Source organism: Centroberyx affinis, unplaced genomic scaffold (assembly GCF_046629955.1).
Source record: "Centroberyx affinis isolate AG114_WGS23_722 - 3 ecotype Tasmania unplaced genomic scaffold, CSIRO-AGI_Caff_v1 ptg000984l_1, whole genome shotgun sequence".
NCBI classification, from domain to species: Eukaryota; Metazoa; Chordata; class Actinopteri; order Beryciformes; family Berycidae; genus Centroberyx; species Centroberyx affinis.
The window spans coordinates 75667-102654 of NW_027279551.1; the positions used below are offsets into that span (position 1 = coordinate 75667).

The following is a 26988-nucleotide window of genomic DNA, read 5'->3' on the forward strand; positions in this document are numbered from 1 at the left end:
TTTTTCCCCTTAAATTTCCCCTTAAGTAGCTTTAACGTTAGGAAAAACATGTTTTCCATACTGTACAGCAATGTCACATACACAATCTGTATCTGCTCATTCCAATGCTTCATTGAAGCTATAGCATGCTTATATTGAGTGAAATATTCAACCCCAAGATGCCATTAGTATGGCAGTGCCATTACATCAAATGGAAAAAATCTAGATGTCTTGTGCATCATTTTATACACATTTCCCTGTAATGCAGCTTGACATATTTGGTATCTTTGGAAACCTTGGGATCTTGACTAGAATTTATTTAACATGCATTTGTAATGATGGTTAAGTGAAATGTCCTTTAAAAAATATTCCTATCGCCCATCAGTATCACTGTTGCAAAGAAGCCTTGATACTGTGAAAAGAAAATGTATGTAGGCTAATTCACTAGATGTGTAAAATTTCCAGTTTTGCATTAATTTACTTGCACACTTTCTATGCTTACATAATGGAGAAAGGAATTAATACAGAATATATACTTTTATAACCTGTGTGACCTTTATTGTTATTAAAAAAAACAAAATCAGGAGACATTGGCATGGGTATCATCAGCACCTTGGATCTGTATCCTATTAGTCAAAATGTCATGTTTTTTCTCTCCCTCAAAGAAAACTTAATCCACGATGAAGATCCTGTCTTCGTCACTGCCGTTTGCACCTGCAGAAGTTCATCATCTGACCTGACTGTCACTCTTCACTTCAAACAAAAAAACAGTGCCTGCTTCACAGCAACTACTGTGCAAATTTATTTAGAAAAGGTCAGTAAAATGTGTATCACATGAGGATAGTGGCCTAGTCACCTGCTATAGATCTTGCCTCCCTGACACCTGGGGAGGTTCCTTCAATTTTAGTTTATTTAAAGCAGTGGTTTTCAATTAGCCTATGTGCTACAGAGGCCCAAGAGTGCAGGTTCCCAAACAATCACTATGGCAGCTCATTTCACTTATTAGTTCTTCTTCTCTAGTTAAACTGGGCTAATTTGTGACATGATCTGCTGTAGTGTTTGCATTTTATTTAATTTTACTTGTTCTGTTTTCAAAATTCACAATACTTTTAGATGAAAACAACAAAAATGCATTTCACTAACAGCAAAACTACAGGTGGACAGCATCTGCTTGTATTGAAAGCTAAGTAGCCTGTATATTGTTCTTTCTGACTTTTGTCACCCACTTGGTGCTGTTTGAACTGTTTTAGGAGTGAGAGGCGCCTGGAAGGTACCCGCGATAGGTGCTTTTATGTTTCACCTAGCTCCAGTAAAAATCTGTCCGTTTAATGTTGCCTTGCTTATGGGCAAGGGTATATAACTGATAGAACAAGACTTAATACCTATTACGAATCGTTAGGAACCACTCTTGAATTCGGCATTGATACAACACACCAAGCAGCGCCGATTTAAATAATTTTTCAATTTTTAGAATTGGTACGCCTGTTATTCCCTCTATTTTCTTCCACCAAATGATCCTCACCCTGATGAGCGGTGCCGAGCAGCGTGAACCAGCGTGAACCAATTCTAATAAATTAGATTGTTTTTAAATAAAATGCTGCTTGGTCGATCGTCTACATGCCGAATTTACCAGAAGACATTAGGATTTCGCAAATGTGCTTAAATTATGCTCAACCAGGTATGACTGTTTGTTGACAATCGAGGCAACATTAAACTGACAGATTTTTGTATGGAGTGTGGTTTACCTCTCTCTCCATACGTGGGAAACGCAAATATTGGGACTTCAAACGTAGGCGATCTGGGACGTATCCGCATCAGCTGAGCCACCCTATTGGCTGATTAGCTCTAAGGAGGGTGTTCTACCAACCAATGAGAATGAAGCAAATGTGTGCAGCAGGAAGACCTCACAGACAGCGAACAACCGGGGGAGGAGAGCATCTTCAACTTTTTATCGTTTCTGAGAAGTAAACAAATATTTGGTACGTACTACTTGACAAACAAGCTACCAAGGTTCAAGCTAATGTTACTCTGTGCCTGGTTATTTTAGTTTTAGCTAATGCTAATGTAGATACCCTGACTTCCCAGTTTCCATGGTTCGACTAGCAAGCAAGCTACCTACTGACCTAGCCTGCAGCTCCGATACCTGCTGTTCTCTCTCTCTCTCTCTCTCTCTCTCTCCTCACACCAAACTCTATTCTAAAATCTGGCAATTTAATGTGCCTTTACTTATCGGCAGAACTACGCACCCCCATAAACTATGACTCAACCCAAGTGTGACCTTTCTAAACCAACAGGAGCCCCTATTCAATTCGGCATCCACCCAGTATCACGAATTTCACTAAAATTGTAACTTTAATATTGGTTCGCCTGTCATTCCCACAGTGTTCTTCAACCAAAGGTCTGTGAACCTGTACTAAAATTTGAATGGTATTGGTGTGATGTACTCGTCATACAGGAGAGGACGGCAGGTAGGTTGCTGCTGGCTGGGTAGCTTGCCACTAGTGCATGGAAACTGGTGGGACATGTTTGACTGTACAAGACGAATTAATTTCCATTTCACCTCTGGTTGTTGGGAAAAGCTACTCTCGCAGAAGACACACACACACACACACACACACACACACACACCAGCTTTCTGTGTCACCTTTGACCCTTTGACGTGGTTGAAATGCATTACCTTTGGACCCTGTTGACAAACTCGGTCCGCTTTATCAAGGCAATAACAGTTACACTATATGCTTCACTGTAGTAGCACCTTAAAATTTGACTTGGATCTATAAATGAATTTTGAATCTGATATTGATGTTGAAGCACCCAATTTACTCAGGCATGGAGTACATGTACATGGAGCAGTGTCAGGCTACTTTCCTCAATATTCTTGTGATGAGCAGGTAGTTTCATCCGCTACACAAAGGTTAACTCACTCACCTAACATCTTGTCTAGGAAAAAAAAAAATTTCTGAAAAGTGCTCAAATTGAAAACCTGTACAAACTGATGTTAGCTCCTCAGTGTCCATATGTAAATGCCTTCACAAAACGACTCAGAAAATTCAGCTATTGCTGGCTTTTGCGAGAGTTAAGTGATCCAGTTGGGTTAAAAATAGAGGTCAAACTCGATATTGACATTGACATCATCAGGGCTTTTCTTGAAATTGATCAGTGATTGGTTCTTGGGGCATTTTCTGACTGAAATCCTTTTCCTCTAAGCTGATTAGATGGACAGCATGGTGACAGACGGCAGGGATGAACCAAGGACAGACTTCATCTACTGCTGTGGTGCCATCACAGAGGTTCTCAAATTTGGCTCCTGTCACTTACACTCTGGACACAAGCTGCTTTTTCTTATGATTCCAGGTGAGTTGGCCTAATATTCTATATTCATATACCATGTCTGTTGGTCCAGTCTTGTTATTTTGATATATTTTGCCTCTTTATGACCAGTTGTTTAACATGTTACTGATAATTGAGTCAATAAGTGAGAGATAAAGGGCCCCAAATTGTCAAATAGCAACACGATCAAAAACTGGGGAGGGAAACTTGTCATGAGTTCCACCTACCAAGTGCAAAATGGAGGAAAAGTTTATTACAGCCATTAAAAGCTTGAGTTAGTGTTCTCGCACAACTTCACCCACTAGCAAAGTGCATGGAAATGGCAGGAAAATTGAGGAACAACGGATTCCAGTTACACTTGCAGTACTGAGAAGAACAATTTATTCTTAAAACCTACACATTTCGGCACATGGACTTTCGTCATTTTATTCTTAAAATGTACGATAGTGAGGACAACATGGATCAAATGAAAGAGAGATATATATATGTTCATTTGTACGACACCAAATCCTCAAATTATAAAGATGACTAGATTTCACTGAATTTGTGGTGACAAATAGCCCAGAACATGGGTTTCAGAGAATTTAAACACTACCACTTCTGTTGTTATTACTTCCATGCTAACAGAAGAACTAAAGTGCTTGCACCGCCATTGATACCTGTGGCGTAGCAACGGCAATGGTGAACTTTTTTCACTAAAATGGAAGTTCCAAGGTTTTCACTTGATGACATTAAAAGCTATGACCTGGTGTCTATTTTAATGTCAAAAAGTTGCATATTGTAACTTTAAATGTCCCTCTCTCATCTCCATTTTGATGCTATTTCACATTTTTCGATGACATTCATTAAATGAAATTGTTTTTTGTCTATGACCTTCCCTTTATGGTTTACTTTTATGTATCTTGCCTTTGTTTAGTATTTCTTACATTGATTTTATTGCTTTTGCTGTCCGTTTTATGTTTTGTTTTTTTGTTTTTTCACCCTTTTTGGAGAGCAGTTTGTAACTGATCTGAAAAGTGCTATATACATAAGTATTATAATTATTGTTGTAACTTTTTGATGGGCCATCGTTAAGAGAGAGAAGTGCTGTTGACCTTTGAAAGGTCACAGTGACTGGAGCTTGTTCACTGGCCTCTGAATGTCAGCGAGCAGGAGACTGAAAGCACTCTTTATGGCTGATGGAGCCCCTGTTATTGCAGAGCAGCTGCCCTTTTCCCTGTGATCAGAGTAGTCATCTTGGTGTCAGACCCACTGCTTTTTATACCCTCACGTGCTCACTGGTGAATGTGTGTGTGTGTATATGTGTAAAGCAATGAATGGTAGTCAGAGATTTGTAAAAGGGGCTACACTGATCTTATTAGACTAGCCCCAAACGGGTATGAGTGTGTGTGTCTGTGTGTCTGTGTGTGTTATCCACCACGAGGAAGCTGCTAATCGACGTAGGTGCTCCAATGCAGGGTTTCCCCCAGTGTATTACTGACCGGGGTGGCTCGCCTGGCCTACCTAACCTACCCACTTGGTCGACATATTGGAAGGAAAAATGCATAAATGCATCTAACATCACTGTATTTGACATTACTTCATTCATTCACAAACTGTGAAAAGCAAAGGGACTGTAGTCAGCAATGTTGTATGTGGACAGCGATGTCAACAGTGTCAAAAAGGGTAGTTGTGCTATGTGTGTCACACTGGACACGTTTTCAAAGCTGAACAATGTGAGGCGCACGGCACTGCCTTTTTTTGTTGTTGTTGAAGCGAGCAGCCGAATCAGAATCAGCTGACCATCAGCTGTCTGTCACTCAACCTTGTTTATTGTGCTGGGTAGCGTCAATGTGATTTTGCTAAATTATACAATAATTATATACAATAAAAATCCATGGTAAAAAAGTTACCAGATATTTGGAATGCAGCTCTAATTTGTTGACCTGTTGTTTTTTGTTTGGTGTGGTAAATGGTAAATGGTAACTCCAGTTTGTGAAGTTGTTTACTGTTTACAAGAGTCTCCGTAGAAGTCCCGCCTCTCTGTTGATCCGATTGGACAGCACAGCAAAAAACAACATTGATGTAGGGCCCCTTTCCGCTCTGAGTTGAACTTTTTGCAACTTGGGGCATTCAAGGCACTCGTCCAAAAACAGACGAATGGAATGTAGCTATAAAACTTGGTTTCAGAATCGTGTAAACGGAAATTTATCCTGTTTAGCATCAGTCAAGCATCAGGCTATGCCATGTTCTACTTTTGTAGTGCATTAGGAAATCAAATCATGGTAAGCATTCTACAGCTAAGCCAAAGTCAAGTTGTTTCAAATATAACCTATATTATATATTATGTAATTGACAGTGTAGCCTAGTGCAAGACATTCTGGGTTTCCAGCAGTGCTTGATAAGCAGATACAGCTGCCTTAACAAAAGAACACCCGTCCTGACTGTAAAACCCTAAAAAAAAAAATCCCAAACTCCATTTTATATACAACCTAGGTATTTAGAACACTAAATGTTAAAGCTTCCATGAACTGGGTACAGGTTGAATCACTATAGTGTGATATCAATTGGCGATAGAAAGTAGCAAAACAGTCATATATGAAAGTGTCATGGATTATTACATGTATTAATTTAAACCGCTGTAAGACTAAGTTATTAAGATGAGAAAATAATGTGCCAAGTAAGGTAATAGAAGTTGCTCTTTTGTATCTAAACATCAGAGAATAATAGTCTCCAATGTCACATATCCTGCTGTTGGTAGCCTGTGCTCTGGCTGATGGTAGAAGTGTTGTGAAGTGTATTGCACCTGCCAAATACGTCATCCTTATGATACTCAAGGCAGCCTTCAGCAGGGTCAAAAATCACAGGGGTGTGGATCTGCTTAATGTCAGTCTTTCACAGATTTAAATTTATAGACCCTGTAAAAGCACCTTCTCCTGTGAATTGAAAATGCTAAAAGTGGGGAAAGAGAGGGAGGGTTGTTTGACTTTTCTTTGAGTGAATCTGCTCTGGGGAGATTCAGGCTTGCAATCATAAATCTAACCCAATAGCACTGTATATACTCTTAATTTACAAAGGTTTCATGTTCTTAATAAATTTTAGCAGAGCTTACATGTTTTCATTAAGAAAATTGTTTCTAGTGTACAGAAATTGATTGGCCTGACCCCAGCACTTAAGGACAATTGTATACATGCTTCCATGAAGTTTAATCAGTATCTACATATTCCAAATCCTATTAATTATTAGAAATGAAATATCAGAGACTGTACAGAATGCTTTTGCCTCTCTGTATCATGTTACACTTAAAGAGACATTTAATGTGTGCGTGTTGTAGATTCACACTTCATACTAGAAAAAATGATCTCTTAGGCCATGTCATAGAATCATAGCTATATTTGTATAAGTTATATATTTATAAGTTTGTAATATCTACAATGATAAGAGGCCATTACACCCTTCAAAAGGCAAATATTCCAAGATGATAATGCCCCCTTCACACACTGCTTCAGAAAAGTGGTTTCATGAACACCAGGATGAAGTCAAACTCCTTCCATGGCCTCTTCCACAAACACCAGATATAAATATCATTGAACCTTTATGGGAAATAGATTTCCACAATAGACATCCCTCAAAGAACTGGATATATACAGTCCAAAACTTGTACAACAGCAGTACAAGGAGGATTGAAGCTGTTCTGGAGGCAAAGAGTCCCTATAACTCCTTAATAGGGACTGATAGTCATGTTCTGTTAGGTGTTTATATTATTTTATGACCCATGTGTGTATGTGTAATATATACGTATACGTTACGGTAAATGTGGGAAAATTCATACATTTACTGGTAAATGTACACATTTATAGTGGGGTTAGGGTTAAATGTACATCTAGTAAATGTGTACATGTCGCTTTTAATGTGAGTGGAAAACGCTAGTCACAGTATTGTGAGGCTCTCTCACTGTCCTGTCACTATGTTTTGTTGTGGGTACGACGTACCATGTGATCAGAATACCTCTTAGGATCGGCTTCTGTAGTAAACTGAGATCTGTGAGGTGCGGGTGATTCATTCATTTAACACTACATCAGAAAATTGGCAGTGGTAGGCCCTGCATTTGGTAAGTTTTCATACATAGCTACACTTCAGGTTGACCTGCATCACAGAATGAAGATGCAGTGCCTGTGAGGCCATTTTTTTCGCCAGACTGGTGTGCATTGATGTGTGTACTGCTTTGCTTTTGGTAGGCAGATAAGACATTGCTGTGTTGATAGCCTATGTATAAATCCTAATCCTAAACCTAATGTAGAAATTGATGCCTGATTGAGTTCATATTTTAGTTAAATAGTGAATGCACAAGCCTCTGTGTCAAAAGATGTGGATGCACAAAACATGCTTGCCTCAATTAAATTCTTTAAATGTGATTTTAAATAATCTAGTGAAACATAACTCCATGAGGCCAATAACCTCTTTTTAAGACTCAATGAGTACTTTCTGGCTGCTACTAATCTGATAAAAATTCATCAAAGGACCCTCAGGTGCAGGACGGTAGTGTTGGACAGCACAATGCGCAATTATCATGTTAGAGATTTGCGGTCAGCAGGGCAGTCAAGTACTGAGAGCCTCGCACTACAGTTACTGACATTTTCCACTCACATCAGGGAAATGTACATATTTGCAAAATTTGTCATGGGAAATGTGTACTTTTACCAATTCTAAGGCGAATGTATATGTTTACCATGGAGTGCTCCATTTGGACCAGACCACAAGAAGGGAATGGAGTCCCTTCACTGTGGTGCATAGCATAACAACTCCACTGTTATTTCCATTGGCGGCACTCTATGTAGGGGACAGTGTCTGAAAGCCAGCACTCTTGATAATGACTAGGGCCATCTGGAATAGATTAAGAAACCCAGTATGAATTTACAAAAAACATACAAATGTATTCAGTTTTTGTAGAGGGGTGCTACTCTTACTTCCTTTCTTACACTGTATGCATAGGGAGGAAAAAATAATTGCCCTGTTTGAGTGCGTGAGGGATGATGCAAGCCTGAAAATTGGAGAAGCATGCCTTTCAGCAGAGGATCCTTGGTTTGAATTATCAGACCGGCTGGGAACATGAAGGTATTGAAAGTGAACTATCAGCGCTTTCCTCACCCTCATCAGCTGCAGCTTAAGTACCCTTGAGCAAGGCACCTCACCCCAACTCCTCCAAGCGAGCAGCTCAGTGTCCCAACAGTATAAGACTGAAGTTTTACAGAGCAGTTCCAGGTGTGAGTGTGTGCAACACCCCCCCCCCCCCCCCTTCTTCCCAGGTCATTGATGTTAAGAAGAATGTGGTCTTAGTCATCTTAGGTTGTCCACCAATGTTAAATCTGAAAGGTCAGGTCACTTGCCTCACATATCTTTTACAAGGATTACAGTTTCCTGGTCTACTGTAGAATCACTCAGGCCAAGATTGGGCAATACAATCTGCTGCTTCCAGGCTTTGATTAATGACTCAGGATATGCGAGTGAAAATATGCAAACCTTGACTGGATGCCGTCTTAACTGAGCTCCTACTCCTCTCCATAATTTAAATAACTAATCCCACTTAATGGAAAATACTGTTATTGGCAAGTGTTTTTTGCTCAACCACCTAAACTGTTGGTCAATATACAGTAAACAATGTATCTATCAATCTGTAGCCAAAGCAGCATTTGCCTGCCCTTTACTTTTATGGCTGAAAAACTTGCGAACACCTTTAACCTACTCAATCCTACTGAAGCTGTAGTTGCCCACATGTAGCCTTACCATGAAACATTCCTTTTGTGACAGTATGATGATGTCTTGAATATTACAGGGGTTTGATGAGCTACAATATTAAGTTTAATCAGATGTGCAGTGCTGCAATGTTCATTCAAATGCCTGAGCTGCTGATAATTTGAATCATATTGCATAGCAGGAACAATATAATTTGTGTAAGAATTGGGTGTAAACATTTATTTCACATATATGTAGGCCTGAAGACAGGACACTGCAGAGTTTGCCTGCAATTCTTTGTTTTTTGCACATTACAAAGCACAAGAAAAGCTGTCTGAAGAGCTGAATGTGATTTACCATTTATATATATATATATATATATATATATATATATATATATATATATATATATATATATATTTTTTTTTTTATTACGACTCAATATGTGTTTCTCTTTCCGTGCAGGTAACCCAGGTGTAGTGGGCTTCTACAAAACCTTCATGCAGACACTTCATAGTATGTTTGGGTATCGCCACCCTGTGTGGGCTGTAAGCCACGCTGGCCACTGTGTGCCCCCTGACTCCATGGACATGGTAGAAGGTACAGTTCCCTTTCCTAAGTTCCTTATACTCCAGTGCTGCCCTGCTGATGTGAGTACATCGGAAGGGAGAGTACACCTCCCTGGAAAACTACGCTGACTGAAATGGGGAAGCTCACTACACCTAAGGCATCATTTTGGGAACCACTAAAAGGAAGTGGCCAGAAGACCTAAGAGACCTTGCTGTGATGTAGGGACACAGTAGCTCTGAGATATAAGTTGGGGCCAGCCCATGCAAATTTTGAATTTAATCCTGTACTCATCAACCAATGCAGAGAGGCTAGAATAGGAGTAATCTGTGTCCTGCGTGAATTTTTTGTTAAAAGTCTGGCAGCTGCACTCGGACCAACTGGAGCCGGGAAGTAGCAGAGCAACGTGGGCACATGAAAAGAGTGTTACAATAGTCCAGACAAGAAGAAACAAAGGCATGAATAATCTTTTCCAGATCTTGAAAAGATAAAATAGATGTTAACGTAGCTATATTTCCCAGCTGGAAGAAACAAGATTGGGCCAGTATGCTCTCTAAACAAAAAGAACTTCAGCCGTTTCATGTTTCCTTTTCACCTTTTCTGCTGCAGCTTTAAACCAAGGACCATTGTTGCTGGCCACCTTAATCAAGTCTTTCAGTGCCTGCTATTGATTTACCAGTGCTCAAAAAACACTCATTCTGCTTAGAGTTAGGACGGCATCAGAGTGTAGTGGCCTCCAGAAGCTCTGGGACACTCAAGGAAAGCTTTCAAGACACAGAAACCCATACAGCACTGACTGACAGGGCCTCCACTCATTTTCCAGTGCCTCAAGCAAATTTAAAAACTGGTAGTTATTATTAATGACTAATTCAGCCTACTTGACCTCTGATTTTGGGGAAAAACAAACAAAGGAAAAAAACACATTGAAGTTGGTATTCCAAACCTTCCCTAGCAAGATGTGTTCCTGAAGCAAGGCATATTGGTCCCGTTCCTTTGATGACTATAAAAATATGTTAGCCAAATACAGGGGATATTTCTCCCTATGCCAATATCAATAAACCTTCCCCAGGCCACAATATCCTCTGGGACCCACAAAGTTCATGCATTTTGTCAGAGTGAGTTTGCAGACAGACAATTCTACAGTAATGCCTTCGCCTTCGCTATATATTTCATGAAGTGTTAAAAAAAAATACCTTGAGCTGTTCCACTGATTTAGATTAAAAAAAATAAAAATACTGCTTATTTATAACAATTGCTCTGTCTACAAATCCACTTCATAATATTCATTCTTAAGTGGATTTGAGTTGAGATCAGTTGGACTTACAGTGTAAATTTCTAACATCGGAACACATTACCTTGAATATAGTGGCAAATGTTCCTCTGAAATACTACAACTTAATGTATGGACTTCTAAACAGTATGTAAAGGGTGCTAGCTAACCAATCAAGCACACTGCTTTTTAGATTAGTAGACACAAGAGATATGTACTACTTCATCCGCCATCATACCCCTTTGCAGCTTGCAGTCCCAAGATTTGGAATATACCCTGTTAGATTAGCTAGTGCATTTAAGGAGTGTAAATTATATTGATTTTACTATTTGATCTCCATGAATGAGCTTGTATTTGTGATCAGTTAGTCACACTGTGACATGCACATGGACACCACAATAACTGATTCATTGCTCTTCATGCAGATGCCTCCTCGACAGCAGAGGGGGACGTGTTTGGTCTGAACGGGCAGATCGAACACAAGCTGGCTTTCCTCAGGAAGCATGTTCCCAGGGAAACGAGCCTGGTCCTGGTGGGACACTCCATCGGCTGCTACATTATTTTGGAGATGATGAAGAGAGATCCCGAGCTTAAGGTTAGTCAAGATTCCTCTGTGGAATCAAGGCTGGGATTTAGCCTTCTAGGGCAAACACTTTTCACAACAGAATCACAGGGACTATAATGAAACACTTATGACATAACAATGAAGGACCATGACATGACAAGTGATTAATAAATTGCACAGACCACCAAAATCATTATATTTCTCTGCAAAGGCCATTATCGCGTACTTTACTTTTAATGCCAATGTTGGGATGTGTTTAACAATGGATGAATGTGGTTCAAGTGGGTTTCCAATGCCAATAAATTTGCATGTTTGTAGATGTTGAAACCTGGTCACTCCAAATAAGGCACAAATATTCCCAGATCTCACATTGTGCAGGTTTTATGACTAGAGGCTTTCTCTTCTCAATTGCAATCTTGATCCGCTACTCCAAAGCCCCCTGCTGTCCACAAAAGTCTCACATAGGAGTGTGGCACATTACAGAGTGTAGTGAAAACGATGTCATGAGAAGTGCTGTGAAAACATTCCCCCCCATTCACATCCCCTCTCTGTCTGGTCGCCATGCTAAAAGGAAGCGGATTAAATAACGTGAGAAACTCCCCTTATATATCTGAGGGGGTTTCCCCTAGTGCTCCAGATCCAAGTTGCTATCTCAGAGTGAATATTTTTCATCCCCTCTTTCTTCTCTGCTGAGATTTTTTATGTCCTCTGTTGTAATCTGAAAAACATGAATAGTGGGCAGCTTTGTTCCATGACTTTATTCAGGCTTCATTTGGGAAAGTCGCCTAAAAATATTGCAAAAAGATTTTAATTTCAATGTGGGTAACAGTGGTCATAGTAACCACTGATCAAGGCCTTTATTTGCACATAAACCAGCTATTGAAATCCCTCCATTGTATCAAAAGGTAGACTATGGTAAGAGAATACCAGCATAATAATCCAGTTGATTACAGCGACCAATGTTCTCCCCAGTAGTGAGCTATAATGGCCAAGGCATATGAATCCAAGACCCAATTGGTACTTGCACACTCACCTTTAGTTGTTTTTTTTTATGAATAAGACTTGTTTTCACTCTCAAATTGATTGACTGAGCTATTGTTATAGGGACTGACCACACTTTTTTTTTCTTGCGAAAAAAAGAAAAGTCAGAATTCTGAGAAAAAAAGTCAGAATTGTGTGATATAAAGTAAGAATTCTGAGATATAAAGTCAGAATTGAGTCATTTTTTATTTTATTGAGTGGCGGGAATGGGCTTCCATACTATTGCTATTGCTCTCTCCACCTACATGTTTAACCCACAGTTGAATGATCACACTTTCAAGATTTTTATATCCCCATACACCCACCTTTGATTGAAGCAACAAGTTCAGACCCCTTCTGTGGGGGTTGTCAAAGGGAATTATGGCAGACCCTAGAAATCACTGACTGTATAAGTGCCTGATGCAGGTTAAGGGAAAGTGGGTACAACAAAAAGCTACAGTACAACACTTCATCACAAAATAACTCCTGGAATGCATTGAACATCACAAATGGATGTTATATAACAGTGTAGGAGTATCTGAGGGTGGATTTTTCCTTTAGGTCCCTGAGCTATCAATCCCTCTTACAAGGAGCAAGAGAACGTCAAAGTCTGCCACTCACACATACAGAGCACACTCCTCCACTCAAGGCTTCAGGCTGTGGGAGGACTCACAGTACAGCCACTAGAGGAGCTGACTTAGCGACGGCCCACTGGACCTCATTACCAGCATAATAGTCAGAAGGGTGTTCTGGCTGCCTGGTTAATACTCGACAGGCCTCTGATTTTCTCACCCTTGCATCAATAGAATGCAAGGTAACAATCTGTTGGCAGACTGGGGACTTTACCTTTTAAATATATTGATTAATAAAAGCGCACATCTGACAGCATAATTGACTTATGGAAAATGTGGACCTGCCACCATCAGACAAAGCTAAATGCTTTGACTTCAGAATAGTTTATGTGCCTGTCCACAGGAATTATTTGTAAGTATGACAATAATAATTACCTCAAGCAAGTTTTCAGAAGTTGATCAATGAAATGTGTATGCATACGTTTATACACTTTTAGTACTGTACATGCACCAAATTAAATGCATTATGCTGACTGCAGCTCCATTGCATCTGTGTAACATTAGCAGCCTGTTGCACCAGCTGAATGTGGATGTGATCATAAGTTAGGGTGTAAAGTCTATTCTAAATGTTAGTGTTAAAACTAGTTTTAAACTAAAGCTGTGCCTTTGTTTAGTCGCACCATGAGATTTAAGGTACATCTTAACTGGTAGTAGCGCATTAAAGGATCATTAATCAAAACATTGTTGTAGACAGTGATGTTGTCACCTTCTGTGGCCAATAACGTCTGTGTGTAAATCAATTTCTCATGCCCCAATTAATGGTAGCCTAAGTTAACATCGGCTAACTTACAGGACAGCGAGAGAAAAAGGGGTTAAACTTGGCTAATTAAACATCACCAAACATCAATAAATAGGTACATTATTTAGTATAAAGTATTATAATTATTTTGTAGCTTGTTTCCCATAGCCACTACAACCACAGACATAAAAACGTCCCAACGAACGGCCCGATAATCATGCACAGCAGATCAAATGTTGTTCTGGATCCTAAAGTGTTGCACCCAAAGGCTCTCCGTAAAATGCCTTTGCACGGTGACCTCCCAAAATTGTTTTGTGCTCTTTTCCCAGATATGGCGACCGTCATTGAATGGCATTTCCCCTATATCATTGCTCATAATATTAGCCACCAGCAGATTACATGACAGAATAATTATTACTTCTCCTATGGCAAGTAACTCTTGGAAAGCTCATTGTGATCTTGTCTCATCCAGCACACACGCAGACCTAATTATTCGGTTAAAAGCCGTTAATGGAAATGCACCAGATTCGCATTTTAAGATTGTTGACTTTTCAAAAGTTTGCTTAGAATTTGCGCAAAAACTGAATGGAAACATAGCTACCAATCGGGTGGAAAAACATCATATTAATGTAAGCTAGCTGCAATTTTAGTTGGGCTCTTCATCAGGTCAGCGACCTCTTTTCACGTTGCAGACGTAAACCGTGCTGCGTTTGCTCCTCCGGGTCCGCCAAGTATTCTCATCTATCAAATTGCCATGACACCAACATCTGTTTTACATAAGAATTTACCACCTAGGAGGGGATAGATGTTTTAAGTTGTAACTTAGGTCTATGTTGGAACTATTTCAGTTGGCACAACCATTAAACTCAAGTTCAAACGTAGGCTAGTTTGAACTAGCCTCCACGTGTTTACTTCATGTGTTGGTATTAATGTCTTTGTTTCTGCATTACAGCATTTCTTCTTCTTAGCTTAGTGCCCTCTGGCAATGCAAGTGTATTATGACTGCTATGATGAACAATTTGTGACTTGAGCCCCATTGTTCTTTTCCCTACCCATGGTTTTTATCATTGATTGAATGACAAAGAAAATATTTTTTTAAGTGACATGGAGACCTACAAGGAAGATTAAATCAGAAGCAGGGTCAAATACAGTGATAAAGAGCTTCAGTTTTGTTGAAGCCAGGTGTGTTATGATCTTGGTTTTCTTTGTTTAATATAGGTTGTGAAGGCTGTCATGCTGTTCCCCACCATTGAGCGCATGGCCCAGACTCCTCAGGGCAAGGTCATGACCCCTGTGCTGTGCCACATGCGCTATGTGGCCTACCTGCCCCTCTTCCTGCTCTCTCTGCTGCCTGAGAGACTCAAAACCACCCTGGTCAAGCTGGTGTTTGGTGCCATTCGCTCCCTGGACCACACCGTCGTCCACCCTACTGTTGGCCTCCTCAGCGGGGACTGTGCAGGTTGGTTATGTCGCGTTGCTCGCTTTTACTCCTTCTTTACTACAAAAAATAGAAAAGCCATATGTAGAGAGGCTTACTCAGGAAATATATACATATAAATCCCAGTCGTTCTGTACTTGTGACATAGCTTCTGAATCTGCACATTGATCAACTGTAAAAAGAGGAAATCAGTTTTGATAGCTGTGTTTGGACCGATGCATTTGAGCTACAGTATGATCACACACTTCATGACTTGCAGACCTATCTTCATAGGTCGTGGAATACTTTTCTCATAGTATTGCAATGTCTACATCTAACTATCTTTCATTGGCTCCATGAGCATTTGCTGTATTACTGATGTGCCAGTAATACAGATAGTGTGTCATTACTTTTCGCTGAAGTAGACCCACATCACTGTAGTTGCAGGAGAGCCTTAGGTTATTTTTGCTTCATACAGCAAACAGTGAGGGCAAAAATATGGCATATTTCAGTATGCAGAAGATAGAACGTTAATCACGTCTTTACTGTTACTTTGTCAGATGATGGCTGGTGATTTATCTATGAAAACCCTGGTTCTTTCAGTTTGGTGAGGGTCATCGTTATGGCAAAATAACCTTTTCTCTATTCTTATTCATTTAACATGGTTCTGTTGAGCATACTTGACTGAACCTTATGCTGCATGAATGTTAAAAGCAACGACATAGTTCATTCATAATGGCGCACCACAAAAGCACATGGTTAGCAAAATGTATATGCCTTACATCCAGCCCTTCACATAACTAGCTGCAACCAGTGACTCCGTCAGTTGGTCGGTAGAGTCAGTGTGTCCGTATGTCTGTCCCAAACATTAACAAGTTTCTCAGGCAGGCACACTCACTTGGTAGGGCAGCAGACTTTCATGCAGGGGTCCCAGGTTCTAATCCTGGGGTTGGCGAATGAATCAACAAGAGTTTGACTCTTGAATCTAGAAAGCACAGAATGTTCACATTGTGCTATTTGACATGGTCAATTTTGAAGTTAGCATTTTTCAACAAAGATACTAAGTGAAATGTTTTACCCCACACCAAAATTAATATTCTAGTTTGATAACATTGATTGATGTGGCACACAGTCAATAACAAATCATTGATCAGGCCTATTCATCCTAACCTAAAGGCCTAACATCCTTATTGGTGACTGCACAATCTAAACAAGTAAAGGCCTACTTTAGGCTACCACTAAGCCCCAATAAGGTAACCTCAACCTGCACCAGTCTGGTCACATCTTATCACAAATTACGTGATTGTTTTATTCTCACACCTCTGTAGATAAAATATTTCAAATCCATTTACCGTAGTTTATCAGGCAGGCTTACCACATGAATTAATGTTGATCGGCACTCTGCTAATGCTGTTAAGGGCATAGAAGAGGAGGGGTTTTTCCTTGACGAATAGCTGAGTGAATCAATGATTTTCTGGTCTTACCTCCTCAACCAGGCTGTAATGAGGTCCATGTGTGGGGATCTGTAAATTAGGCTGGAATGCTCCCTCCATGGAGATAAGGGAAGCAGAGAGGGGATGTCTCTCAGATCTCTGCTCCGCATTGGCACACATGCTCCTTTCTCTCATTTATGACCCTCTCCTCTTTTTCCTCATATCAGATGACTTTTCCCTGACTGTCCACTTGGACTTAAAACAATGGTATGGACGTCCTGGGGGATCAGTGGTTCTAAGACGTTCTCTACTGTGTACTGTCCAATAAAGGCACAATGCCCCCAAAAATATATGTAAAAAAAAAAATAAAAATTCATCATCTTAACCAAATCTTCTCAAATTGAATCGACTGTAGTGTTTGATTATTTAAAAATGGATAGAAGGATAGATTTTTTTTGTTTGTGTACATTTTAGGCCTATAGATGAGTCTTATCTAGAACTGAGTGCAACAGTAAAGCAAGCTTAAATTCCTTGATCACCAATATTACAAGCAACCAGTAGTAGATGGGTCAGAGCCACCACACCCTGACAACATTTGCAACAATTACTCTTGTGCCCCCTATAATGAGCATGCATGATAGAGAAATGAAAGTGGAGAAGAGGTAGAAAAACAAGACAATGAGGGGGAGACAAAAATATTGTGTTCACGATTCATGATCAAAGAAACACTTAATTTCAACAACACTGCGTTATAAGATAGAGATAGAGATAATTGTTATTGTTATCCATCATTCCTGACCAGATAATCTCCTGTTTCTATGGCTTCTACACTGTGGTTGTGCTTGTTGCTTGAATGATGCGTGGTAGTGATGTGTGCTTGCATTTTTTTAACCTGTACCCTCTAGCCTGTTTGAGAGTGAAATTGAACCCAGTGTAATAGATAATAAAATGATCCTCACCCAATCCAAACCCGAAAATTGTAAAAGAAACACTCAAATCAATGCATGCAATATTCAAAAGTTTACTTACTGTAAGGTTACTTCATAAAACCATAAGCCAAAACCCTATTTTGGCAGTATTTTTCCTGAACGTCATAGGTTTGGAACAAGGGAGAAAGTGAGCTAAGCATTTGCTTTACTTTTTTTGTTCTATTTATTTTAAAGTTGTATATTTTAAGTAAACAGTTGACGCTTACATGAATTGAACCAATGACAAAACCAATGCGATTTGTTTTCTCTTTTTAGCCAATGCTATGTACATGGGGGGTCAGGAGATGAGAGAAGTTCTGGAAAGAGACAACATAACCATCAAGAAAAACCTTGAAAAGGTGAGAAAAAGCCCACCTAACCTATAACATTTCTCCTTGTCTAATAGACACCAGTCAATATTTCAAAATACTAAAAGCTATATTTTACTTGAATATCAGTTCATTGTTTACTCAATAAAACTTGTTTTCAACTGTTATTTTTTGTTAATTCAAACTATAGTAATCAACACCCACAAATGTTTTCTGTTTTAGTAAACCATATGTCTGTTCATTTTTTCAGCTTGTGTTTTATTATGGAGCTACAGACCATTGGTGCCCTGTACAGTACTATCAGGAGATCAAGCAGGACTTCCCAACTGGAGATTTCAGACTCTGCGAAAATGGGTTCCGTCATGCCTTCGTCCTTGATGCGGGAAGAGAAGTTGCTAACATGGTTGTTGAATGGATCCGTGGTGATTTAAGGACATGAGTTCCTTCTATCTGCTTTTTCCATCTACTCTTCTGCTTGAGCGAAACGGATGTCCGGTGGCCGTCATCGATCACTGTGCTGTGGGCGACACTCAACAATTCAGTGAGCAAGGTTCACTGGCCCAGTGTGGCAAGTTAGAAGGCACTCAATTACAATTTTATGCATTTTATATTAGCAGACAACATTGAATTGAGTTGCATGAATTGAATTAATTTGAATGAAAGTTAAATTAACATTTACATTTTTCAAATGTTAATTTTAATTTTTTTATCTATTGCGGTAGTTTGGTTCAAAATTGGCATAGTAGTAAACCAAAATCTGACAAGTGACACCTGATTAAAAGTGATGGTACTTATAAGCCTTGGAACTTTCTAAAATGTTATTTTCTTGTAATAAGCCAACCAAATGACAATGCAGCCCCCCCCTACCCTAAACCCCAAAAGGACTAAAACATTTGTTTTAATAAAGCATTTATAAATATATATATAATATGTATATATTTTGTTTTGTGCATATTGTAAGAATTCAGTAGTAGTTAATCTCCAGAGATGCAGTTGGAAACTGTCAAAGGCACTATCTCCAGCAATTCTCATGCTACAAACTGATAAGCCTGATCACTGAATTGCTTTTATATTGGCAGATTGCACTTACTCATCTCTCATCTTAGTCGAAGTCTGTTCTGGATTGCCAGATGTACCTCAGGAAATGTGTCTATTTACCACAGCACTGGTAAATGTTCACAATGACTTGCCTAATATACACATTGATGACAACAATTTTTGTCAAGTGTATCATAATGTATACATGTGAATGTATACATTCATGTGTAAGCTGAAATACATAGCATTGATCAAATATGCTATTTGGATTTATACCTCTCTTACATCTCATGCATGTTTCTTACATCTCTGGGAAAAATCACACTATTGGAGTTCTGTCATAGACATAGTGTTGTGAGATGCCAGTGTTGCCTCTCTTTTGAATGGAATCTAATTGAGAAAATCATAAATAAAGATCAATATACAGTCTTGTCTTCACCATATTGTTGACGCTATGAAGAGAAACTGGGGTTGTTGTTTAAATGTTATTTTTGAAGATTATAATTGATGATTGATTCTAGACTTCAGTACTGTATTAAATTATTTGTTCTCATATGTAAATATATTTTTGTATTTTTGTGATACTGACAATTCTGTGCAACCAAACTATATATCTGCTGTAAAACATTCCTTATACACAAGACATTGACATAATTGCCAGTTGTGATACTGTCTACAAAGGTTTAACTTCCAAAAACTTTTTTTTTTTTACAATGACTAACAGTTGATATTATGTCCCACATAGATGCATGGTTTTTGCATGGCACTGATGATATGTCAGTGTATGGATTGTGTCATTAAATTGCCAACAGTTCAGTTTGTCCTCGTAAAAGTACAATTAGATGCTAACAGATACCAAACGTGTCAGAAACACAATAAACAAATGCACATTAGCCCTATTTGCTGAGGTATTAAATTCAGTTGTGGATGAGAACCTGGGCAACACAGGACCTTTGACTCAATTGTTTGTGGTTTTGGTTTGGTTTAACTGGTGTAGACCATCTACCAAATATTTACCATGTTAAAAGTACTGGCAAAAGACAGCATCACAGTGAGACTTATTAGAGTTACATTATTCTGAGAAATTTGATTGAATCTTTTTGGCCTAAAGGTGTAGACTGGCAGATTCCCCCAGTCTATGCAGATTACAACTTCTATTTTGAAGTTGAGGTCTTTAAGCATCAGTATTCCCTTTTGATAATGAAGTTTACCAAAACTAAACGTCATAGGACATGTATGTGTGACTTCAAGTGAAGCTTCTGAAAATATGATGAAATGCAAAGCTTCAATATTTGCAATAAGCCACTGTAATGTAGCAGTCGGTATGCACACAAAACATTACATTAATTTTGTGATTGATGCAGATAAATAAAAATTGGCTGGTTCCATTCTTTCCAAATATCAGCCCAGTTATTTATTTATGTTTTATTTATGTATTAAAAGATGTTATTAAAACAAAAATATAACATTTAATCATACAAAATCTGTACAAAAATAATGTGAGCATACAGTGGGAATATAAATTGAAGTTTGCATAATATTTTCAAATATAAATATATTAATGCATATACTACTGGAAAACTCTGCACAGAAATATCCAGTTAAATATGTAGACCTTTATAGACCATAGTGTACATACAGTGCATTATACATGAACATGTTTTAAAGCTAGTAGCAAACATTTCTAAATGAAAAGAATACCGACCGATTAGATTGGCTCGACCAATCTAGGGACAGCTGGGGTTTTACATACAAAATGAAGTGACACACCTTGTCAGAGATGAATATATTTAATTTCAGGGCAAATTAATATTTTGCATGCTAAAGGAGGATTTTGTTCAAGTGTTGTGAAGTGCATTTTGAAGCTGGATGTTGGCTCTCTGAGCTCTTCTCTAAGGGAAAGTCCCATCCTATAAGATAATTCATTGTGCTTATGAGAGTTTTATAATGCCCTTACAATACATTCTGTTATTCCTATGGTCTTAGACAGTTCAGTCTAGATTTGTGAACACAAATCTCAAAGCTTGACATAAAAGAGTCATGGCACACTTGATGTCCTCAGGAGACAAAACCTGGACCTGCTCCACTGACAGTTAATAAGAAGCTGGCTGCTGACACAGTGACAGTAACCCCTAACCCTGGGTGATTTTATGATCCAAGCATATTTTCTGGTTGATCTATGTTAGCATTATAATGAAATAAAGCTTGTTTGAAAGTAAAACTGTCTTGGAAAAAAAAATGTCTTCAAATACACAACAAGAGGGACATGGGTTCAAATCCCTGTCTATTCTGTGCGGGGTTTGCATGTTCTCCCTGTGTTGGTGTGGGTTTAATATAATTTTAACAAATTACTGTCAACTGTAAATTTACAGTTTTAGATGCATTTTCTGATAATGTATGTGACTGAAACTTTTCAGAAGAGACGCGCTAATTTAATCTACCATTTTGGATCATTATTTTATGATTTTATGTTTGGCAATCTATGACACCAAACATTTTTTGAACGTAATTTATCACAGTGTAGGTCAAACCACATGATTGCCTACAGTACAGCACCCCAACTGTTTAGTGCCTTGCTCAAGGGCATTTGGGCAGTATGGATGCAATACCATAAGCGTTCCTACCACTACCCTCCTGTCAGTGACAGGAATCACAACTATCAGTAGTGAGTCAGCTCTTGGCTCTCTGGTTATGGGCTTTTGAAGAGATTTATCCATGTTGAAAATACTGATTGTCTAATCAAGCTGTCTAAGACAAAAGGAATAACATGTGGATGCTGTTATAGAGTCAATACACACTTTAAAGGGAGCAGCTAGTTTCATCAAACAATCTACAGATAAGTAGCATAAACAAAATTGTCAGATAATTTAACATTGATGATTTATTTTTTGCTACCACAGTAAATGTGGAAACTGGAATGTCCAAACAACAATGTGCCATATTTCAGCAACATCTAGTGCATAATAAATACCCAAAAAAAGTATATGTCTAACAAGCTTTGACTTTCAGCACATTTTATTCCTATAACTATAAGGCAAATCTGAGGTACAAACATCAATCTAAAGACCTTCCTAGGTGGCAGCGGCTGATGGTATGATGATATATGATTTTTCTGGCATGGATTGGTCAACTAATTTTCTAGAGGGTAAGGTCAGTGCTTATCTCAGCTAACACTGCAATTTTGTCTGATCATCTGTGATGGTGTTGGAAAATGCAATCTCAAGTAAGATTTGTATGCAGTTTGTTCCCATTACAGAAGAGCGGCTGCAACTTAAAGGAATAGTTCGGAAGAAGGCAGAGATGGAGGTGAATAGTTAATTAACTAAATTTTCATTTTGGAGTGAACTATTCCTTTAAGAAACACAAAACATAACAAGGTTTACATTCTAGTGCTCTGTAAACATAGAAAGTTCTAACCTTCTATTTTTATACTGGGAGTAGATGGATTTAGAATGATTAAATGTAGCATTGCATTTTGGCTTAAGATCCCAAAATCTGTCCATTAAACAAATAATAGTAATATAAAAGTGTTGTGCTTGCTTGCAATTTGGGAACCAGCTTTTTTGTCTGCTACCTGCACCCACAGCTCTCCACCACCATATCCTCATATTGCTTATATACCACATTGTTGCCTGAGTCAATGTAGAGGATGCTGATGGGACTAAGCTTGGAGGGAACACAGCAGCTAGGTGGGCTGACGTCTGGGTCCATGGAGTTCATGAGCGTTTGGATGATGGCATGGTTTGTGGGCTCCAGGTGGGAGCGCAGCGGGAAGTCGCACATTCCCTCGCAGTAGAACGCCTCGTAGTCCAGAGGGGCGATGATCCAGTCGTCCCAGCCCAGATCTTTGAAGTTCACGTGAAGGGGCTTGCGGCTGCAGCGGCTCCTCCTACGGCCAGACCCATTTTTCCCCCCAGTGCCACCACCAGCTCCTCCTCCTCCTCCTCCTCCTCCTCCTCCTCCTGCTGCTGCTCCTCCTCCCATGCCTCCCCCACCAGCACCGCCAGACGATCGTTTGGATGAGGCTGTTCGACGGTGCCGGCGGTGCTTTTTTTGATGAGTGACTATATTTAGAATAGGTTTGAGAGGCTTGGGGAGCCCAAAGCCACCTGCCACATTCTTCATCTTCTCCATGATCTCTCTGAACAGATTGTCACTCCTGCTGGCACGTGAGAAAGCCACCAGCAAGGCCCTCTCCTGTGGCGGTCGAGCGTGGCGGCCCAGCCCCAGGGACAGGGGGTCAGCCACCTCGTTGGTAAGTTCGGACACGGCCAGGAGGTGGAAGCAGGCCTGCGGTGGATCTCTGGAGTCTCTCAGGCGGGCCTTCAAGCTGGCCCAGACATCAAACACCTCCCACCTGGGGAGACCGCCATCCAAAACCTCCACAGTTCTGGAGTCCAGAAGCTGTCTCCCAGAGGTCCCCTCGGGAGAGCAGGAGTACAGAAGGATGTTATAAAGATTTCCACCATTTATTAGCACAGGTAGAAGATCTACTGGGGGTTTCCTGAGGATTCTCAGCTCTGCCTCCACCAAGTCGTCCATGCTGGCCAGGCTAGACAGGTCAAAGATGTAACGCTGACCACTCTCCCAAGATGGTTGGTCTGTGGATGAGGAGGGGAGCATAGACTTGTCATCCATGTTTATATTTGTCCATATGTAATCCCAGTGAAACATATGAGAGACATGAGTTAGTTAACTTTCACTTGATTAAAAAACAAATTGCCAAAGGGCATATAAAAACTACCAATGAAACAAAATAGTAAAGACTACAAACAAAAAATTACAAACTCAACAAGAGGGATAATGGTACAAAAATGCATAACCTATAAGTAACAAAATAAAATAGACCTGATGGAGAAGATGGATTCAAAGAAGAAGAATATATTCAATAGCTCAATCTAATTGAAAAAAAAATGAAAGGCAGTGTTTTTTCATTGTTTAGAAACAATAAATCTTAACTTAATACTCCAATTTCTTCAATTATCTCCCCTCCCAGGGTGCTTCCAGCTCTCTCTGGCACTTTTCTAAAAACATTTCTACAACTCCATACAAACCTTTTGAGGCTGACTTTAATTTTTTATTTTTTTATTTTTAACTATGGCTATGAACGTCACTTATGGAAGATAATTCCGCCTCATTGTCACAAGTACCAAACACCTTCACAGGTTAGGCCACCAAACGATCAGCTTAGAGAGAACGTTGATCCTGAATGCTCCCTTGATGTGACTTTTTTTTTTCTCGATATGGCTTCCAAATATATTTCTGGCTATTTTTTGCTTGATATTTGCTCTCCATGATGATAATGATGACGAACACACCATGATCACATTTTGACTCACTTCAGAGTGCTACACTTGACCATACTTGACGCCCATGCCAGCAGGTGAGAAACCCTACAATTGAACTTGGAGCGCTTGGCGTTTAGTTTGGAATGAAAACACAGAGATAGTAATGGAGGGTAATAGGTGTCCTAATAAAGGATACTATCGACTCAAAGAACACTTGTCTTGTTTAACATGTAACATTTTAGATCAATAGCCGTCCGCTAAGCCTGGGCAGAGCGTTTGAATGAAAATTAAGCCTATCTAAACTAATTCTAGGGCAATCTTAATTAAAACAGGAGAACTGCAATAATTTTTTCTCACGCAGATACTTCTTTAAAATGCTCAAAGAAAATCATTTAGGATGTCCTCCCACCTTTTCCTTGGTCCACAGAACTCGTCACTGTATTTGCAAATCCCGCGGGACGTAAAACACTATCATTGTCCCTTGGTTGAATTTTGGAGAGTGTCCGGTATAAAAACAGCATGTAATCGTGGAGAGCCACCGTGCTATTCGCCGACCGATATTCACTGTCCAGCCCATGTGTTTCCCCATCCCTGCTGTTCTCGGCCAGGTGGGAGATGGGTCCAGCCGGGTCGGAGGTGTGCTGCAGTGATCCAAGCTCCCAGGCTTCATTATACTTCGACCCAACACAGACAGCAAACCAGAGCAGAGAGGCCACAGTCTTTGTCGGATCCATTTGCAGAGATCTGGAGTGAAATAAAAAGCGCCGGGTGAGTTTGTGAGCTCGGAAACTCCCCTTTGCTCTTTAGATTGACTGAGGGATATTATCGTTGACTCCATCTACATTTGAGCCGTGATACGTGTACAGGTACACAGCGCCCCCGCCAGCGAGAAACCATACCCAAGTCAGTGGCAGTAGTCCAAATGGCATGGGCGTCAACTGTGTATGGCAAGGTGTGGTACTTGCCATGCAATTACCATACAATAGGAGATTTAAAAAATTAAAAAAAAACTACTCATTGGGAAAAAACAAAAGCACTGTGGACAACAAAGTGGAACTACTGATGTTGCCATTAACTCCACATACAGTAAGTAGGATTTTACAGACATCTAAGCTCTTGATTAACTGCCCAACTTTATATTCCCCATTGTAACGTGTCATAATTGTTGCAATCACTTACAACTGGAAAATGTTAGTCCCAAGAATTGTTTTGATTTAGGCCTATATATCATGCTGCTTGCATGATTAAGCACCTGAAAGACCAGTTAAATTTTTTATATCACTGTCTGCTATCTAATTCTAATGATGATTTGGTGACTTTCTAATAATGAATGCTTATGTAATTCTTAGTCAGGACCTCATTATACTGGCTGTGCAGCTAGACAAAAAAGTCCACTGTATAGCATGGAAATTCAAAGCTTGCCTTTTTCAGAGGGTAGATGGTGACACCAAGTGAGGACAAGCAAGTGTGTAGAATTTGGCATGTGTCATGGCATCAGGATGACAATATTTGTGCTGCAAGTGGATGCTGAAAAATGAGCATAGTGTTCATGAGAAACAGTCCAGAGAGGACTTAACTCACTCATAATAGGTCTTTCGTATTTTTGATAAGAAACTGAGCTGCCTTGGAAATGGTCATACATGTTTCTTTGAAAAGCAAGTGTGTCCAAACAAGTGTGCTAGCGCTTTATATAGTGAGGAACAGAGCATGACAGAGACAACGTCGATTTTAAACTTTTGAAAACTGTCTGGGCTTAAAATAACCTTTGTCAGTATTTTAGTCTTAGCAACTCTTTTTTTAATCACCTGTGGCATATATGGTTGATTTCATAGATTATTTGCAAGCTTGTTTTGAGGAAAGAATCTTATTAGAATCTCAGATGATGACAGCATTTTGGTGTGTACAGTCTTGGGACAGAACCTACAGGCTATAGGCACGGCAAGAAAACACTTAGCTTATCGTTATCACTGTCATCACTGCCATCACTATGCAGCATCGCATCTTCTGCCATCTGACAACAGCATCTTCATTTGTGATTTAGGATTATTTTAAAGAGGTATTTACATGTGAGCTTTGTAGTGAAATAATTATAATTTTAAAAGTGAGTGTCAGATTAGCCTTGAGCACATATTGTTCTAGCAAGTGGGGTACTATTTTGGGTAGGCTACCATTTGTCCATTTATATTATTTTGGTAACATTTATCCATTTATAATGCAGGACTGTCTCACAGTCTGATGGAGCTAAACTCACAAGATGCATGCTTTTAACGGAAAATTATACTGCACAGCATTTCAAGCTTACTTCTATCTTTCTGTGTTCTTGTCATTCAGGGATTTAATAGTAGTTAGGCTACTATAATTTCAGGCCATTTCCCTATTAATGAGACGGCATTTATAGGTCATTTTATACAAGCCAGCATGATAATTACCAATTTTCTCAGTTTTCAATGTCAAACCTGTACTATGTGCCTTTGCCCTTTTTGGTGAATAGACTAACTCCCTGTTACAGAAAAAGGTTGCCAAAATAGTGGCTTGCAGGTTTCTTGCATGTGAATATATTTGATAAAATATGAATGTTTATTCCAAAAAAGAAAAACCAATGCAGTTTAGTTGATACAAGGACAACTTTCTACAATCTTTGTTCTGGCATATTGTAAGATATTTTGGAGCCTCCCAGTGGTCTTAAAAAGAACAAAAAGAT

At 39.4% G+C, this 26988-nt stretch overlaps 2 protein-coding genes across 2 annotated transcripts; one reads left to right on the top strand and one right to left on the bottom strand.

Annotated features, from left to right (window-relative positions):
• The first annotated feature begins 1875 nt into the window (after nt 1–1875).
• ldah (lipid droplet associated hydrolase) lies at nt 1876–20185 on the top strand. The gene is made up of 7 exons (XM_071522396.1): nt 1876–1958; nt 3187–3333; nt 9487–9621; nt 11284–11453; nt 15033–15273; nt 17909–17991; nt 18212–20185. The coding sequence occupies exons 2-7, from the start codon at nt 3195–3197 to the stop codon at nt 18398–18400; spliced, it is 957 nt and encodes a 318-aa protein (XP_071378497.1). The 5' UTR covers nt 1876–1958; nt 3187–3194; the 3' UTR covers nt 18401–20185.
• Nucleotides 20186–22569: 2384 nt separating this feature from the next.
• Nucleotides 22570–25021, bottom strand: gdf7 (growth differentiation factor 7). The gene is made up of 3 exons (XM_071522398.1): nt 24697–25021; nt 22995–23600; nt 22570–22958 (listed from the first exon to the last, which is right to left on the bottom strand). Exons 1-3 carry the CDS (start codon nt 25019–25021, stop codon nt 22570–22572), a joined length of 1320 nt encoding a protein of 439 aa, XP_071378499.1.
• Between the last annotated feature and the right edge of the window lie 1967 nt (nt 25022–26988).

Excerpts from the sequence above, each read along its gene's own strand:
- ldah (XM_071522396.1), top strand. The coding sequence starts at position 3,195 with ATGGACAGCATGGTGACAGACGGCAGGGATGAACCAAGGACAGACTTC. Across the intron at positions 3,334-9,486 it reads GCTTTTTCTTATGATTCCAG|GTAACCCAGGTGTAGTGGGC; the intron begins GTGAGTTGGCCT and ends CTTTCCGTGCAG. Across the intron at positions 9,622-11,283 it reads CTCCATGGACATGGTAGAAG|ATGCCTCCTCGACAGCAGAG; the intron begins GTACAGTTCCCT and ends CTCTTCATGCAG.
- gdf7 (XM_071522398.1), bottom strand. The coding sequence starts at position 25,021 with ATGGATCCGACAAAGACTGTGGCCTCTCTGCTCTGGTTTGCTGTCTGT. Across the intron at positions 23,601-24,696 it reads TTCTGTGGACCAAGGAAAAG|ACCAACCATCTTGGGAGAGT; the intron begins GTGGGAGGACAT and ends CCTCATCCACAG. Across the intron at positions 22,959-22,994 it reads ACGATCGTCTGGCGGTGCTG|GAGGAGGAGGAGGAGGAGGA; the intron begins GTGGGGGAGGCA and ends CAGCAGCAGGAG.